At 40.5% G+C, this 18,510-nt stretch overlaps 1 protein-coding gene across 1 annotated transcript; it reads right to left on the reverse strand.

Annotated features, from left to right (window-relative positions):
* Positions 1–297: 297 nt before the first annotated feature.
* Positions 298–2,740, reverse strand: LOC308385026 (formyl peptide receptor 2-like). Its single transcript, XM_080863743.1, has 2 exons — positions 2,480–2,740; positions 298–1,330 (listed from the first exon to the last, which is right to left on the reverse strand). Exons 1-2 carry the CDS (start codon positions 2,654–2,656, stop codon positions 512–514), a joined length of 996 nt encoding a protein of 331 aa, XP_080719869.1. The 5' UTR covers positions 2,657–2,740; the 3' UTR covers positions 298–511.
* Between the last annotated feature and the right edge of the window lie 15,770 nt (positions 2,741–18,510).

The following is an 18,510-nucleotide window of genomic DNA, read 5'->3' on the forward strand; positions in this document are numbered from 1 at the left end:
TGAGACGAACTTTGAAACCACACACACAGAGACACGAATATATACATATACATAATTTATTTGATTTTTAGATATTGTTTGAGTAAATTGTTCCAACAGTCATAGAGATTACAAGTTGCATTGATGGACAATAGATATCAAAGAATAATACTCTTTCATAAATTTGAAGGCATTTAAAAAATGGTCTACTATGTTAAAGAAAAAAATCAAGATCTATAACATATTATAGATCTTGATTTAAAATGTACATATTACATATGTACATTTTTTGAGCAACATTTACGATCTTGGTGCCTTCTTCACAATACAATGAAAGTAATAAAAATAATAATAATTTGATTTCCTGTGTAGTAACAGACAGATCAAAGTGTCTGCACTCCAGTTTACATTTGTTAAAAACTAAAAAATGGACACGTAATCTTCCGAGCATCACAATTACTCAAAAAAAACTTTGCACCCACTGCTGTCAAACTCCTTTCTGCTTTTACAAGATTGTTGTAAACACAGAGCTTCAATCCAAAGACTGATCAGTGCACGGAGTAATTTGGCCACCTGTATAATCTGTCAGAGCCCTCGTATAAACTCCCATCAGACCGTTTTTAAACCGATCCCTCAATTTTAGCCCCATGCAAAAGTACAGCAGTGGGTTCACACAGCTGTTAAAGTAGGCAATGCTCTGTGCTACAGTAAACCAGATTTTCATCACATCATTATCACCATTGATCATTCTCACAAGTTGGAGGCAGTGATAAGGTGCCCAGCACAGGAAGAAGGCAATGACCAAACATGCTATTACACGAAGAGGGCGGGACTTCCCTGACAGACGGGTGCGTCGGATTCCCACCCCAGCCAAGGTATAACAGATTAGAATGACCATAAAAGGAAATATGAAGCCACACAGGAAGCGGATGGAGTAGAGAGCAACTTTGGTGCTGTTGTGAGCCTCTTCCATCTTTTTTGGGTTCATAGAACATTTAGTCAGGTTGTTGTTGTCTATGTAAGTTTGTCGATGGATGAAGTAGGGAATGCTGAAGAGGATCGCTGCAATCCAGACACAGACTGCCACCACCCTCGCTGCCGACAGGGTGCGTCGGCGCTTTGTGAAGACTGGCCACCAGATGCAGACCATTCGATCCAGACTGATCACAGCCAGCAGGAAGACAGAGCAGAACATATTGGCATATTTGAAGAAGCCATTGAACTTACAGAGGAAGAGGCCAAAAGGCCAGTGGTCTGACAAGAACAGCCGAGTGAGAGAGAAGATTCGTGTGAAGCAGAAGATCAGGTCTGCTATCGCCAAATTCACCAGCCACACATTGGTGACCGTCAGCTGTTGAGGCAGAAGAAAATAAAAGATGGAAAAGAGATAAGAGGAAGAAAAAATAGAAAAAATGGAAGAACCAAGTAACCAGACTGGGATGTTATCTATGCCAATTTATTTATGTCAAAAGCAGTGTGTTAAAAAAGATATAACCACAAGCAGATAAGATAATTTTACAGGTTTAGGTATTATTACCACATATGAAGTTACATTTGGTGTGTGTCAGTTCAAATATCTGCGCGTTTAGAACTCAACCACAAAGAAGCCATTGCACACCAGAGCGTCACTTTGCGAAGGCTACAGCAGATTCATGCTCTGCGAACACGATTCCACTCAGAGGGATGAGAGGGGTTTTCATCCACCCCACACATGCTTCCATGTAGTTCTCCAAAATCCTGACTACATGTCACTGAAAGTGGATGACGTAAGCAAGCACATGAGGACAGTGGGATGGAAAAACTCCCGTTTAACAGGAAGAAATCTCTGACAGAAGTAAGCTAAGGGAGGTGCGGCCATTTGCCAAGACCAGTTGCAGGTGATGTGAGGAAGATAGGACAGCCAGACTAAGCGTGGAGGCTTCCTGTGAAGCAAAGGAGGATCCAGAGTAACCTGATCAAGTTCTGATATAAGCCAATCTCGAAAATAGAGATTATACAAGATTTGATGATTATTCAAGATCTTGTATTCAAGAAGAAGGATTTTATACCAGGTTCTTGATTTAACAGGGAGCCAATGAAGTGAAGTCTGTATGGGACAAATGTGCTCTCTCTTTCTAGTCCCTGTCGGTACTTGTTGCAGCACCTCTAAAAGCTGTTTCTTTTATAAGCTTCTCGGATGAGACAGGAAACATCTTCAACTTAGTTAATGAAGATCATCCTAAGTTAGTCAACTTGTTAATTTGTACTGCAAAAGGATGTATTTTGGTCCATTCTTAGCCCTAAACAAGTACTTTTGATACATAAACCTGAAAGATAAGGGCAGGCTTGGATCAAAAAGTAGGAGGTTTGATCCCTGGCTGCTCCAGTCTGCATGCCAAATCTCTTTAGCCAAGATATTAACCTCAAGTTGTTGTTGTTGTTGTTTTCACAGAGCTTTTGTTAAAAAGATAAATGGCAAGCTCAGAAGGTATTTGAAACATATTATATACTTTATATCCACCTTAAGTTTGAAGCCAGCCACCCAGATCACCATGGAGTTCCCTGTGATTCCGAGCACAACGGTGAGCATTAAGAGGACGATGGTGATATTGTGCACTATGGAATTGATGCCCACCGTAGTTGCCTGGTCATCCTCAGGTTTGAGAGTGTCGGTGAGCAGCGAGGCATTGGGACACATTGTGTGCCTGAGAAGGAAAAAAACAGAAACAGAACAGAAAAAATTAAAAATGGCACCTTTAAGACAGACACAAAAAAAACTATGCACAAAAGAAACATGCAACTTTGCTGCGTTGCTTGAGTGCCTCTCTCTGCATTGATCATATCTTTAAACCACAGTGAAGAAAACCTCTAACAGCCTTTCCTGTGCCTAACAGGAAGACAGATGTGTGCAGCTCTTTTAGGTTAGCCAATAGGCTGGATCCTATGGGCTAAGAGAGATAGAGAAACATCCTCAAACCCCCATCCCAGGGCTTGAGCCTGGGGTGGGACAGGGTTAACTGCCCAGAACCAGTTAACCCAAGTGACCAGTTAAGCAGAGTAAACTGTTGCAGTGATGTCTCTGATGTCATAGGGTTTGTGTTTTTTAAGTTGTTTTTTTTTCAGTGACTCTTTGTCTGACCCCTCATCCATGACTAATTTGCCTTGGGAGACCCTATAGCAGGGGTTTCCAAACTACGGCCCATATTTAATAGGCCCACAAGAAATTTTATAAAATAGAATATGGCCCCCACTTCAGCTTTTGCTTGAGTGTATTGCATTTCCTAGTTTTAACACCAGGGGGAGCTACTGTTGATCAAGGCAGTTGCTCCATCAAAAAGGACAATCACAGAAGAAATTTACCTCAAGTTACTAAAAATGGCAGAACCAAAGAAGCGAAAGGTAGAAAGTGAGTGCAGAAAATTTCAGACATGGTAGGAGAGTGAATATTTCTTCAAAGAATTCAAGGGGAAGTGTGTCTGTTTGATCTGCACTGAAACTGTGGCGGTTATGAAAAGTGTATAATGTACGACATCATTATGAAATCAAACATCAGGCCTATGCATCCTACACTGGTGCTGAGCGAGAGCAGAAAGTAAAGCAAATGGTAGCTATCCTGCAGGGTCAGCAACAGTTTTTTTTTCGTGCTCAAAGGTCCAGGAAAAGGCTACAATAGCCAGCATTGAAGTCGCCCAACTCATCGCAAGACATGGCAAGCCTTTTTGAGATGGAGACCTCATAAAATACTGCCACATTAAAGTTGCCTAAATAATGTGTCCGGAAAAAGTGCAGGATTTTTACTCCATTGCATGTGATGAGAGCACTGATGCCACAGACATCGGACAGCTGCTAATTTTTTTGTGGGGAGTGGATGAGAACTTTGGAGTTTCAGAGGAGCTGCTCGATCTTAAGAGTCTAAAAGGCACAACAACGGGTATGGATATTTTTGAAGCTGTCAGACTCAATTCACAAAGTGGGACTTAAATGATGCCACTCAAAAAAAAAAATATCAGTCTATTTGGCTCAACATACATATGTGAGCAAAGAACCAAAATGAGCGATCTCCAAGAGGTCCTTCGCATCTCAACCACTAAGTTTACTCCAGACCAACCAGCCATCCTTCGGTCCACAGCGCAGCATCAGTGCTCCAACTGAGTGCAATGCCGTTCCCACTTTAGGTGAGTAAAAAATATATTCCACAGTACCTGTGGGTTAATAAGCATGCATGTGCAGGTACACATGCTTTAAATATCAATCACGCGCATCAATTCTGTCACTACCCTGCTTTTTGTGCACCACTTTCTTATATGCGTTTTTTTGTTAACACACAGACTACACACCGCTGTGCACAGCACACACACAAAGTCAGTTGATGTCATCTGATGCAGATTTGCTCTTTGATCAAGTGACATTCTTCCTATTTGTGGCACAAGTGGCATCGGATCAGCACCGCAGCTGGATGCCCCGATTTACATACCCAGTGCAGATGACACTCACCAGAATAATTTACTAAAATTATATGCACTCCTGTTATTAAGTCCAGTTCAGTCTGTTAATGTTGATAACTGTTTCAAATGAACGTTAATAGGTGTGTTGCTAAGCCTAATAACTTAAATATTGTTGAATATATTTAAAGTTTTGTCTTTAATTATATTCAACAATATAACATATTTGACCACTTTTAATTGATTTTTCTAACTTTAATACACTAAAGTTTAGACTATATACCTAATTTCTAGTAAGTGGCCCAGCCCCTCCTATATTTTTATGTATGTGGCCCTCGGTGAAAAAAGTTTGGACACCCCTGCCCTAAAGGGACCCAACTGGGCCTGAGAACATAGCTCCTGGATCCTTATGATACACAAACCCCTCTACCACACTTTGCCAAAAATATTAGTTCAATCTTATAAAGTCCAGTAACGCGCTTCTCGTGTTCTTTGGCAAACTGATGACATTTTCTCAGTTGTCATTTTCCATGGATTTTGTTACAGTTTTGAGGAAGGAAAGATGTAGTGTCCACAAATATTTTTCAGTGAATAAATTATTTTTGGACATCTATCCTCAATGTAACAATATATTAGTGACTGAGCGAATGTACCGACAAAGTGTTTTTTTTTCTTCCCTCAAAATCTTCTAGCAGAGACTTGTGGTCTCCGTTAAACTACAGTGAAAATTTTCATATCTTTCTATTTTTTCTTTTTAACTTACTGTCAATTAAATGTGTACCGGACTTCAATCAAAGAAACAAAACACAATGCCTTCTTTGGTTAGTTTAGGCTCACGGTGAGCATCATTGTTCTGATATACCATAGAGAGGAAGATTATTTTGAACAGGTGAACAAGGCAGGAAAACTCACTGTTTATAAACCCTACAGTAACGGTAGCAAGTATTTGTCTTAATGGAGGAATAAAAATTGAGAAATCTGACCAAGACAAAGTTTCGTACCTGAAATGTTGAACTGATGTTAGAGCTGAGGCGTTGGTTAAGTCTTAGTGAACAGAGGCAGAAGTGGAGATGCACACTCATGTTAATCTGTGCTGTGGTTACATCAAGTTTGGCTGTTATCTACTTTCTGTCAAATTTGTGTACTATACACACGAACACCACTTCCTCTTTTTCTTCTCATCATGTGTTTTTCTTTATCGTCCTTTAAAGACATGAACACATAAAAGACCTTTCTTTCTGCATGCATAGCATTTTTGTTTTATTTTATTGTTTCCTGTTTACAACCACATGCATGCCACCTCCCTGATTGTCAGACACACAGCTGCCCAAGCATAGATAATGTCAGAGGTTGCAGAATTAAGACCCAAATGCAGAAAAATAATAATTGAGGGGTATTGAGTAATTGAGGGGTCATTTCCGCGATGCACGTATCGAGGCTTGCTTCATTTATGGGAGGAGCTGAAAATGACGTCCGAAGCCTCGTTGCCCGGCTGTACCACGTGACTGGTTCAGGAAGTGGTTCGAACTTTGCCGAACCTTTGACAGCAATATAAACCCCTCAGACTTCATTCAAAATGTGGGTGTTTGATGGAGAGTTGCAGTTAGTGAGTTTGGAGACAGTTTGGAGGTTTATGAGAGTGAGGAGAGAAAGTCAGGAGAGAATGGGGCCAGCTAAGAGGAGGAGGATGTCCTCCCCTGTGTGGGAACATTTTGATCTTATATCTCCCAACAAGGTATGTAAATTTCTACAGAAGATGTATTTTCATAATACTGATGGTGCAATACAATTTATGTTAAGCGCCTTTACTTTTGTACAAGGTGAAGTGTTTGCTATGTGCCAGGGAGCTGGGATATAACAACAACACCTCATCCATGCTTAGGCACTACAGAGCTTTGCATGAGAATAAGGGGAACACCGATTGTGGAGCAAGACCAGGTGAGCCATCAAATGATAATATAGCATGCAGTAATGTAACTAAATGATATAACAATATTATACAACTGTAATAAGTTACGTGTGTGATATTTATATTAGCGCTTTGTTTTTGTTGTCTTTCCTCAGGAGAACAATCTCAAATAGATCAAAACCTGGTTGGCAAGGTGATCGAGGACTCCCAGCCATTTAGCATTGTGGAGGACAAAGGATTTAAAAGATTTGATAAATCATTAAATCCTAGCTATGTTCTCCCCACTAAAAAGGTCATAAAAGCAGTGAAAATTTAGTTTTTACAGAATAAAATGTGAACAGGCAGGACTGAGGCTCAAAGCCTCAGTGTGTAGCTGTACATACCTCAACGTTACAAAAGCACAACCACTGTCCACACCCCAACCACACCTCACAGTAAATGATCATTTCCATTTTAAGCATTTCCAAATGATAATTTTCCATACTGCCAGTATAAATATACACAGTATACTGCCATCACTACGATATACATGTTTTACACACTCCTTTTGTTGTTGACATTTACAGGCTGTGTGCGAAAGGCCACACTCTTCAAATTCATGCCAACTAATATTTTTATGTCCTGTAGATGTCCTACTAGAGCAAATGAAGCTTCAAGACGCTTTGCGCTGGGGTGAACCAATTGGATGAAAAGCTTCAGTGCTTCAGGAAGCTTCATCTGCCCATCACTAGTTGCCGGAGCAAGCCGTGTGGATTTAACAAAGGACCCAAGATGCAGATATGCAGTGAAGTGAGAGGGCTTTATTGACACAGAACCCGAGTGATAACAAACAAAAGGCGAAAAACCAAAGTTAAAAATACACTACACTGGGAAAACTAAAACCTAAACAACAAACCTGAACACGAGAGAAAGCAACTTGCAGGGAGAATTCACAGGATGCCAGCGGGAGATTCACAGACAAGAAAACACCAAATAACACAGACGAACCAGCAACTAACAGAGGCAGACACGAGGTTTAAATACACAGAAGGATAACGACGGAATGAGACACAAAAGGAGGGCACAGCTGGGAGTAATCAGACCTGACGAACCAGGGGAAAGTAAACTGAACACACTGAGATCAGACACGGACCTTCAATGTAAAACAGGAAACACACACACACACACGGACACAGACTCAGAGACGCAGACTAACACAGAGACCTTACAACACAAAAGGGGATACACAGGCAAGGATGACACCAAACAGGGAACACAACTAAACCCAGGGAAACCAAAACACCCCATATGGAAAAGATATATATAAATCTTATAAAGTTTGTATCTGTCTTGTGTGAAACTTGTATGAAAAGCATACAAGAGTGAAAACATATATAAGATCCCTTGAAAAATTATATAATGAAACTTGTATGTTTTGGATACTTACTAAAACAATATATGAAAGTAATAAGAAAGTGGCCACTTTCATGAGTAATCACATATAAGTTTTTACTATTTCTTTTCCATATGGGACCACAGTCACAATACATAAAACTATCAAAAGTAAAAGTACCAGGACCATGACAAAAACAAAATGAAACTAATAAAAGTATCAAGAAACAAAAACTATGGCTCATGTTGAAATCTATAAACCAAGATCTCTAAATATTAAAACTCAGGTTATAGTCTAAGGATGGTCTTACATCCCACCCCAAGTGAACGCAGGTACCACCTCTGAAAACTGAGGAAGTTCAGGGTCTCTCCAGGGATGCTCAGGACTTTCTATACAGGTGCTGTGGAAAGCATCTTCACGCAGAACATCATGTCCTGGTATGGAAACAGCTGTTTCCCAGATCACTTGTAAGGCATTTTAAAAAAGTACAGCCTCTTTCAAGGTTCAACCCTGATTCATGGATTATTTGTAGCTGAAAACATTCTTCTCCAGTCTTCATAGGGGTTGGAAATTAAATATCAGTCCTTTCAGCTACTACAGTTTCCAAAGATTTAGGAATTCTTTTTTCTTTTTTTAATGCAAGATTTAAAAAAAAGAAAAACTCTTGCTGTGAGAGCTTAATGGAGTAAATAATGTTCTACAGTAGTCCTAAATTACATAACTTTCCCCAAAAGAGCCACAAAGATAAGATAAAGATGTTAACAATGCTGTTGTTGGTAAAACAAGATATGTTCAGAAAGTTAACATGTTATAAAGTAAAAGAGATTTTACCAGGGAAGCAAAAACAGTAGCACTTTAAAGGAAAAGAGCTGTTAAGTAAAAATCTGGTTTCTGCAATCATAGAGAAAAACCTTCATAAGTCCTTTGCCTAACTAGAGGGAACATGACCAAACAGAAAAAGAGGAAACATTTTACTGTGCAAATGAAGGATTAGGATTTCGTGCATGGTTAAACAAAAACTTTTTATAACGTACAGAACTGATAAGATCAGGTGCTGCGCAGTGGAGGGTAAACACTGTAATCTGTATGAGGAAATAAGTGAGTACGCTGTTAGAGTGATTTCATGAAATGTTGTTATTGTTGTGCTTTAGGTTGTAAGCCTTGTCTTAAAGAGTATGTTCAGATATTCTTTTGTTCTCCTCCCCAGCCTTTAAATTGTGGGGAGGCCGTAATGTTTAACTACAGGCACATTACATGCGAGATCCTGGTTTCCTTATCTTCCGAGGAATGGTCACTCCCAGCCACTTAGTGGCTCGCCTATGCTTGTATATGGTGAACCGTTAAAGTTGAGCCATATACTGGAGGAGCATAGATGACCCTTTTGTAATCAGCAGGAAGTCACACAGAAATACACACACACACACACACACACACAGACTGATGTTGTTTAGATATGCCTGCTTAGGCATGTCACATGTATTTGTAAAATGCATATTCATGAGGCTAACCAATGAAAGCAGCTTGCAGAGGGAAGGTAGTTGAAGTAGTTCGGAGGCAGCTACTTCCTTTTCAGCAAATGCAATAAAGAGTGCTGTGCTATCTCGTTCTTGAGTGAGTGTCTGCTTATCCAGCAGTTTCAGGTATATATCCCTGATAGGGATGGGTGCCATGATGGCACCGGTTCGGACATAAACGGCAGTAACCAGACCGAAAAGCAGCGCACATTTCGGTGCTTTTTTTTCCTGAGATGTCATACACTTTGAATTATCACCAATCATTTTACGTTTACGAGGATAGTGGGCGGGTCCAGGTACGTACATTCTTTTAGAGCAGAGCTACAGATTAAAAATGCCCAAGGTGAAGCAGTCAAAGTCTGGCTGTACTTCACAGCAAAAGATGCAAACTCAGCAGCCTGCAACAAGTGCTTTAAGCTGATACTGTGATACTATGCAAAGGAGGTCACACCTCAAATCCAATGAAACACCTGGCAACGCATAGTGGTTTTTTTAAAAGCCGAAAAATGCGTCGTATTTGATAGCTTGCTGCGAGACCTCACACCGAGCGCATCTACTGCGGGTGTGGTGCCTGTTATCGGACCCGGAGTTAGCAACATCCCCCAGAAACCCGAAGAGGAGAGTCCTGGCCCCTAGCCCTGCCGGTGTAGCAGAAATGATGAGGATGATGATGCAGCAGCAGCCGTTCTTCTCTGCGTAGCTTAATGTTGTTCGTGTGTAATTTACGTTGAGTAGGCTAACCACGTTATTACATTAATGCATGTAAGGTGAACTAGCAAACATCATCATAGCTACATGCGGCTGCCTTATTGTTTGATGGCAGATACTCCCTTCACCCTGGCCAAAAAGGCTAAAATGACCAAAGACAAAGTGGAAAACAGCTAAACATGAGAGGTTTTTGGACAAAGTTTGTGTTTTTTCCATTGTTTAAGCACTGCTTCCAGCCAAGAGTGATACCATATATGCCCTATAGCTGCAGAAAAGGCTAACATTGTTATCTTTTTACAAAAAAAAAACAGCTGAACATGAGAAGTTTTTGGACCAATTTTGGGTTCTCCATTCTTTAAGCAGCGGTTCAAGCACCGTTTAAGCACCGGCACCGTTTCAAAAGTACCGGTTTGGCACCGGTATCGGATAAAACCTAAACGATACCCATCCCTAATCCCTGATATTTAATTGGTCCTTCGAGGCGGATGTGGGATCTTAGTTCGCCGAGGAGGGGAACGACGGGCCGAAGCCTGACATCAGCCAGGACCTTAGGTGGCCTGTAGAGAAGTTCCAGGACGTAAGGTTTGTTGCTGGGCCAGTTGTATAGTGTCTGTCTCCCCCTCGACGGGCACGGATCCACACTTCCAAAGCAGATCTCATCTGGGAACAACTTTGTATGACTATACTTTCAGTTTCGTATATACGGAGTGTAGTTGGGAACTACTTAAGTCTCTCGGGGAGAGCCATGATCGGGGATCGTGAGGCCCAGTGTCGGGCACACATAGAGAAGGGGCCCATCACCGAGGGTGACATAAAAGCCTTTACCAACGTGCAGGGTAAAGCTACATTCAAGGACTGTGTGGAGCCTCGTGTCAGGACACGCGAAGGGAGGCTCGTTATTGACGTCAGAATGGGCCTGTGTGTGTGCACGGGTGTGAGTGAGTCTGATTGTTGTTTTGCATGCAGTCACTTCTAAGCTGATGAGCAAGCTACACATTTTCAGAGCAGGAGCTGCTTGAGAACGCATCAGAGGGAGGGAAACAGAGCTATGATTACTCGAGCATGCAGCTATCTGTGAGTTCAATTTCTTCCTCACACGTTCGATATAAAAAAATTAATCGTTTCATTTTACGCTATCGTTTGTTTAGTGGTGTCACAAAATAAACGTTTGCAGAAATACTTTTTCACTGTTTTGATGGTCACTGTAGTGGCTATATTAATTTCTTACAGTTCTCTCTTTCTCTTATATTTAATATAACCACACTTTTTATTTTTGTTACTTTCACAGTGCACTGAAATTTTAGTTTGATAATCTCGCCATCATTTAAGCAGATCTGAACAATTTGGACTGAAAGAGTCCCTGAAAGTAGGGCTGTTCGATATAAGGATATATATCGGATGACGATATAAAAACGTCTATCGTTTCATTTTACGCTATCGTTTGTTTCATGGTGTCGCAAAATAAACTTTTTACAGCAATATTTTTTCATCGTTTTGATGGTCACTGTAGTGGCTATATTAATTTCTTGAAGTTCTCTCTTTCTCTTATATTTAATATAACCACACTACGGACGTTGTCGTTAGCAACAACGACGGTAACACCATCGCGTGTCCGCTTGTTTATGTTCCACATAAACCTTTCACAATAAAGCTCAAGATCCTGTTGAGACTTTTCAAAATAAACTGAATCACGTGAAAGAGCAGATTATTTACGGATGAGAAGTAAAAAAGAGCCGACAGGTGATAAAAAATAAACCTTAGACTGAAACGTTAGAACAGGCTTTTCCCCGCAGCACGCCGTGTAATAAATACTCACAAAGAAAACGGTGGCCCTTCCAACTTATGTCTAAAAATGTATAGTTTCATGTATCGGTTGCATTTGTTTACCTTTTAGCTAAACCACTTGTTCAGCTAACTGTTCAGTCAGGGGTCTCTGCACCTTCTGACCCTGCATCTGTTCCTACTGGAGCCTCAGGAGAGGCCATCCAGTACGCTCCCACGCCGCCATCTGTCTCCGTTGGCAGTTCAGGAGAACTGTTCCAGCTATCTGTCTCATCTTCGCCAGAGGTCCCTACACATGCTGGTCCTTTGTCTGTTCCCGCTGGGGGTTCTGGAGAACTGCGCCAGCTGTCTGTTTCCCCTGGGGGTTCGAGGGGCCCGTCCAGCCGCATGTCTCCGTTGGAGCGTCTGAGGAGCCGCTCCAGCCATCTTCCGTCTCCGTTAGAGGCTCCGGGGAGTCCATGCAGCCAGCCCTGGGTCAGCTTCCTGAACTGCCTGTGTGGATTCGGTTTTGGTTCTGCTCCAAAAAACATTTGGCAGAGGTGGAGAAAGCTCTTGGTGTTACTCATCTGTGAAGCATTTTACCATCCAGCATTGCAGGGCATTGTAAAAAATGCTAATCGAACTTTCAAGAGTAAAATAGCCAAAACAATATTTGTATATAAGAAAAGACATGGCCGATTTGTCACATCCAAAATGGATTTATGTAATAGCAAGAACTCGTCCACGGGACTGTTTTTTTTTTTTTCCTTGAAGGTAGTCAATCAGTAAAAAGTAGAATACAACTAGTAAGGGCATATGTTATTGATGTCGCAAAAAAGAAAGACAAAATTTAACTCATTGAGTTTAACCCTGATAGATCCAATTATAATGTACCATTATACCCAGAAGATCGAGAGGAATTTAAATGTATACTAGCTTTGCATAGTCAACACATGACTGATAACTGTTCTGTCCTGAGCTTTTGTTTCCTATAGCACCCGACTTGACCACACCATCAGTTTTCATACCAAACGAGGGTAATTATACATGTCTGACACGGAGGAATCTTACCAAAGTGTGAGAGATAAGCCCTGACTGGGGTAACAACACAATGAATGTGACTTTATGGTCAAATTCCTCAAGATTTTGATATCATGGGTAGATTTGTTTTGATATTGTGGAGGGAAAAGGCTGTTAAATTTCCTCCCTAGTATCTGGTTAGGTACCAGTTGGGACTGCCAGTAACAGTTATAGGACATAGGCAAAAGGTACAGCAGTCCAGAAATCTAAGTAGACAGTCTATATTAGACAATTTTGATCTTACACAAAATTCTCCAACATGTATGGATGCAATGGGAATACCGAGAGGAGTTCCAGATGAATATAAACTGGCAAACCCAATAGTTAACAAGTTTGAATCCACAGTACTTTGGTTAACACCCAATAAGATTTCTTGATGCATGCGCAATCATCCAGCTAAGTAGATTCCAAAAGGTTGATCCTGTACATCTGTTTTCAGTGGGAGAAACGTTTCAGCACTTATCCAAGTGATTTCTTCAGTCTCAGCTGACTGCAGGTTTCCCCAACCTCATAAACAGTACATTTGCACAATAACTGAAACAAGCCCACTGAAAGAACAATGGACTGTGAGGTCAATTCCTTGATCAAGGAAATTTTGCTTCTGGTGTCCAGGTGCCGAGGCATTGCTGAGCTTGATAAAACAGTGCACATTTCCTCTTCAGTGACTGATGCTACTGATATGGGCAAGCTGCTATGCGGATGTGAGGAAAAGATAGATTCTAAGTGACTATCTGTCACGGACCCGGTGCCGGGGACTCGGGGTTCGTGAACAGTGTGGACCTTTATTGTTATTAGTGTATTGGATGTATGTTTGCTGCACTGTGCTCTTGTGTTCCATGCTGGTGTGTGTGTGTGTGTGTGAGGCTGGAGGATGAAGGACAGCCACCTGCAGGCCTGATGGGTGTGGCCCTGCCAGCTGCTGGTCACGCCTAGCTTACCACACACCTGCTTCTGATCAGGATCGTCGGGGGAGCTACTTAACAGAGCGATGGAGCTTCCTCCGGCGCAGGATCGTTGAGTTAGACTCCATGTCAGTGTTTCTAGTGTTGTTAAAGTGTATGCCTGCCGGAGTTGGTGCCATAACGGCTGTGTCTGTGTTTTTCCCAGTCAAAGAGGAGGTACTGGTCCGTATGTGTGGGCTTACGGTAAACTTCAATGGTGAAGCTTCCATTGTCTTCAATGCGCACGCCGCAATCCAGGAAAAGCAAACAGTTATCCTTTGTGTCTTCTCTGGTGAACTTGATGGTTTTTATCCACAGCGTTGATGTGAGCAGTGAAGGATTCCACGTCTTGTCTTTTGATTTTGACCCAAGTGTCGTCTACATATCTGTACCAGTGGCTGGGTACTCTCCCTTTAAGGAGCCAAGAGCTTTTCTTTCCACTTCCTCCATGTAAAGGTTGGCTACAATAGGTGACACCAAGTGAAGAGAGAGACTACATCAAAGGTTTCATCTGAATCCAGGGTAAGTTTCTGGACCTTGTCGGTGAAGTCGGTGGAGTTCTTGATGTGATGTGGGGTGTTCCTCACAAGAGGTGCAAGGATGGTAGCAAGGTGTTTCGAAATGTTGTAAGTGGCTGAGTTTATGCTGCTAACAATGGGTATGACTGTCCTCAGGTTTGTGTTCTTCTCTCTACAACACCAACTGTCTGCCATCTATAATCCAGTTTTGAGATCCCTTCCCAGACGCCGTAACGCCCACTCACATCCTGGGCCATCTGACCTCAGGAAATCACATATGGGGTGGGGGCTAGGTTTCACAATGAGCTCACCCAAAACCTTGGCTGATTGTGACCTACACCCATTTTCACACCTTGACTCATGTGATATAGGTAGAGCATCATTAGGGGTCCTTTGTCCCTCTCGGTGGGTTACTCCCACAGAGCTTAAATCTGAGACTCTCCACATTTGACCCTTAGAACTGAAGAAGCTTCTCGGATGACAGGTGAAACATGTTCAAGCAACTTAAAGAAGTCCAGATGCTTTTCTTTTCCAAGCTCCTTACACAATATAAGGTTTTATGTATCAAGATTTCATCAGAATAATCCAGCCATCAGTGGGTCCTAAAAGTAGCTCAATACAACCGGAGATGAACTACAAAACATATTGCATGTATGATGCAGCTGAATGAGTGTGTGGAGGGGGGAAAAATAGAAAGAGGGTAAGTAGCACTTCATAGGAAAAGAGCTGTTAAGTGTGTTTTCTATCGGGAAACAAAGCTGCTGCAGTTAAAGGCAAAACAAACAACGAACGATTTGACCATACAGTTTACAAGATGAGAAAACATGTGGTTTTCTGTCCCTACCAACCACTCAAATTAAAGTTTACATCCATATCTGATCAGGTGTCACTATTATAGATTAAACTGAAGACTCTAAAGAAATGGGACAAAAATTTGTTTCACCATATCAGTGTCTGTGAATGTATTATATGTTTTTTAATAAACCTGTTATGTTCAGTAACTTTAGCAAGCAGAATTATGGTTTTAATGCAAATTAGCAAAAAAGATGTGATAATAAAGAAAGAAGAGAAAAGATTTTGGCTGGAATAACACATTCCAAAAAATCTTTTGGCAACTTAAAGACAGAAAAAAAACCCCCACAAAAGAAACACACAACTTTGAGAGTGCCTCTCTGTTCACATAGAAGTCTGACTGCTGACTAAACTAGAGTGCATCAAACCTCTAACGGCCTCTCCTGTGGCTTATATTAGTGACTGAGCTAATGTTTCTTCCCAGAAAATCTTCTGAGTCCTAATGCATGATCAGACATATGTTATTTTTCCAGTTTTTTTTAAAAGTGTGTTCTGTTAACCTATAGTTTAAATTTTCACATCTTTTTCTTTTTTAATTGTAAAATTCTCTTCTGTTGTGTGTACGCTGTCTAGACTCCATTGAAGACATTTCTGAATACATTTCTCTAGAAACAAGCTCTAAATTATTTTTTTCCGTTGTTTTATATTATTTTATTGATATTTCTGATTTTATTGTGAAGCACTTTGTGATTTTTATATATAAAAAAGTGATATATAAATAAATTGTACTTACTTATGTGTTGTTAATAAAATGTGTGCCAGACTTCAGTCAAAGAGTAAAAACACAATGTCTCCCCTGGTCAGGTTAGGCTCCTGGTTGAGCACCATTTGATGACATAACATAGAGTGAAAAAATATTTTAAGCAGGAGAAATAGGCAGAAAAAAACATACTGTTAATAAACACTACAGTAACTGTAACAAATGTTTGTCTTAATGGAGGAATATAAATTGAGAAATTTGACCAAGATAAAGTTTTTTTTACCTGAAATGCTGAACTGATGTTAGAGCCGAGGGGAGTTGCTTCAGTCTCAGTGGTCAAAGGCAGAATTGAAGATGCATCCGCTCATGTTCATCTGTGCCGTGGTTACGTCAAGTTCGGCTATTATCTACTGTCTGTCACATTCGAGTACTCTATACACATGCACATCACTTCCTCTATTTCTTCCAATCATGTGTTTGGCTTTATCTTCCTTTTAAGAAATGAGCTAAGAAACCTTCCTTTCTGCATGCATACTGGTTTTGTTTTCTTTTATTTTTTCCTGAACACAACTACATTCACATAACCTCCTTGGTTATCAAACACACAGCTGTTCAAGCATAGATACTGCCAGAGGTTGCAGAATTAAGATCCAAATGCATAAATAAATTATTAAAACATAAGCCCCTTTTTCACAGCTGGCACAGAAGCCACAGAATACAAATGCACACAAACAAAAGAAAACAGAATCCAGAACATAGAAAAGCACACTAGAAGGGGAAAACAGGATGCAGGACAACAGCAAAAACAGGGCGTAAATCCTCACACTGATGCGAAGTGGTGACGAGTGTGTCTCATCACCCTCTGATGAGACACATTACCTTATTATTACTGTATTTATTTATTTTTCTTCCAGTGATGTGTTTGCAACATTATTGAGTTTTGATTTTCCTTTTAACCTCATGATTTTCCAAGAACTGAATTTCACATTTCTCTGTTTCAGTTCCTATCTATTTATTTGTATGGTGTATTTGTATGGTGACTTTCAGTTTTTTTGGCTTAGCTGCCTCGGTTGTACTACTGTTGGGGTGGTTATAGCTCTGGAGTAAATAGGTCATCGACCAATCAAGTGCTAGTAAGCCTAGTTAGTATTCTTATTTGTTTTGCTGTTGTCCTTCCATGTTGCCCTCTCAATTGTTGTTTTCTTTTTCTTTTTACTTTTTTTTTTTAAAGATGTAATAACTGACACCATTTGTGGTTTTAGAATTTGGGAAATGATTTTTGGTATCAAAAACTGCTGCGCACATCTGATCAGTTGTTTGTCATTTACATGTCTTTATCATTGCTGTTTCAGAGAAATGGCTCTTTTTTTTTTTATCAAGGAACCATCTTTTCAATGCTCTGCAGTTAAGGGGGAAAACAGAAAGTAGGCTGCTCATCTCAAAAACCGTCTGCAGAAATTCTTCAGAAAAGCAAACAGCTTTTAATGCAACACCACCAGTTAAAACATTTTTCAGATTGTATTTTTAAGTGTGTGGAACTGGAGCCAGATTCTTATTTTGTTAACTAGTAAATATGTGCCAAAGCATTTCATCCATTTTGAGAAAAAAGTAAATTAACCGTACAGAATCCAAAATTTAATTTCCTCACATATAAAGTTTTACATAACCAGGCCCCATCTTATCTTATAGATCTCAAAGCATCATAGTATCTAACATTTCATTTCTTTCGGACAGCAGGCTTACTAGTGTTTGTTCGAGATAAGTGATCCATTAAATATGCTGCAACAAGCATTGGCTTCTGGGGGACATCCCATGACGCAGTGAGTATTTCTTCAGTAATAATTCATTATTAAGTGTGCCTCCTCTTGTCTGTCCTTTGTCCTATATCCTTCTGCTTGCTATTTCCTTATTCCTAACGGTTGATGGCAGACTGCCCATCCATGACCCTGCTTCTGCAGGAGGTTTATCCCTGTTAAAAACAAGTTTTTATTTTTTGCCTTCCCTCCATCACCAAGGGCTTGTTGAAAGGAGGTAGTGTAAGGTAAAGTCAAGTGCTTTGATGCAGCTGGTGTTGTGAATTGCCACTGTGTAATTAAATTGAAATAAATCGATTTAAACAAGTGGGACACATCTGGGTGTTTTAGCAGCAAGTGTAATAATATGCCACAGGATGTGTTAGCACACCACCGCGGCTCTTTGAATGGTAGTTCACCACAAACGGTTTCAGATCTGTCCTGCTCAGAAAGCCACAAATTGCTGTCAGAGCTACATTATTCCGACCCCTCATGTGTCACAGCATTGTTTTGAAATTTGCAAAACCTAAAAAAGTTGTTTGAATGCCAGTCAAGTTTCCAGTATAGTTTCCAGCCACCTCCCTACGTAAACCCTGCAACCTTGTGTCACCACTGGCACCAGTCTGAGATATTCAGATCAATGTTTGTTTGCTGTTTCCTGATCTAAGGTTTTGAAAATAAAATGGTTAAACGTTTTATTACTATTATTTTTTAACAGAAGTTGTAGGATATGCCTGTTGATTCTCAGAGATGAAAATTACATAATTATTTTTATAATAATTAACTGTTTCCAGGAGTAACATGAAAGCCTTGGTTGAAGACATGTTAATGGAGGAGTTATGTCATAAATTAGAAAGTGATCTTACCACTGGAAGCAAATACTGGAAAAGGTCCCAGCGATTGAGCACAAAGACTGTCTCACTGCTGTTTAGAGAAGCAAAGCTTTTGCGGTCAAGAAATGA

This window comes from Rhamphochromis sp. 'chilingali' (assembly GCF_963969265.1).
Source record: "Rhamphochromis sp. 'chilingali' genome assembly, chromosome: 17".
In the NCBI taxonomy this organism is placed as follows: domain Eukaryota; kingdom Metazoa; phylum Chordata; class Actinopteri; order Cichliformes; family Cichlidae; genus Rhamphochromis; species Rhamphochromis sp. 'chilingali'.

Coding starts and splice junctions, on each gene's coding strand:
- LOC308385026 (XM_080863743.1), bottom strand. CDS start 2,656: ATGTGTCCCAATGCCTCGCTGCTCACCGACACTCTCAAACCTGAGGAT. Junction 1,331..2,479: donor TGGCTGGCTTCAAACTTAAG/GTGGATATAAAG, acceptor CTGCCTCAACAG/CTGACGGTCACCAATGTGTG.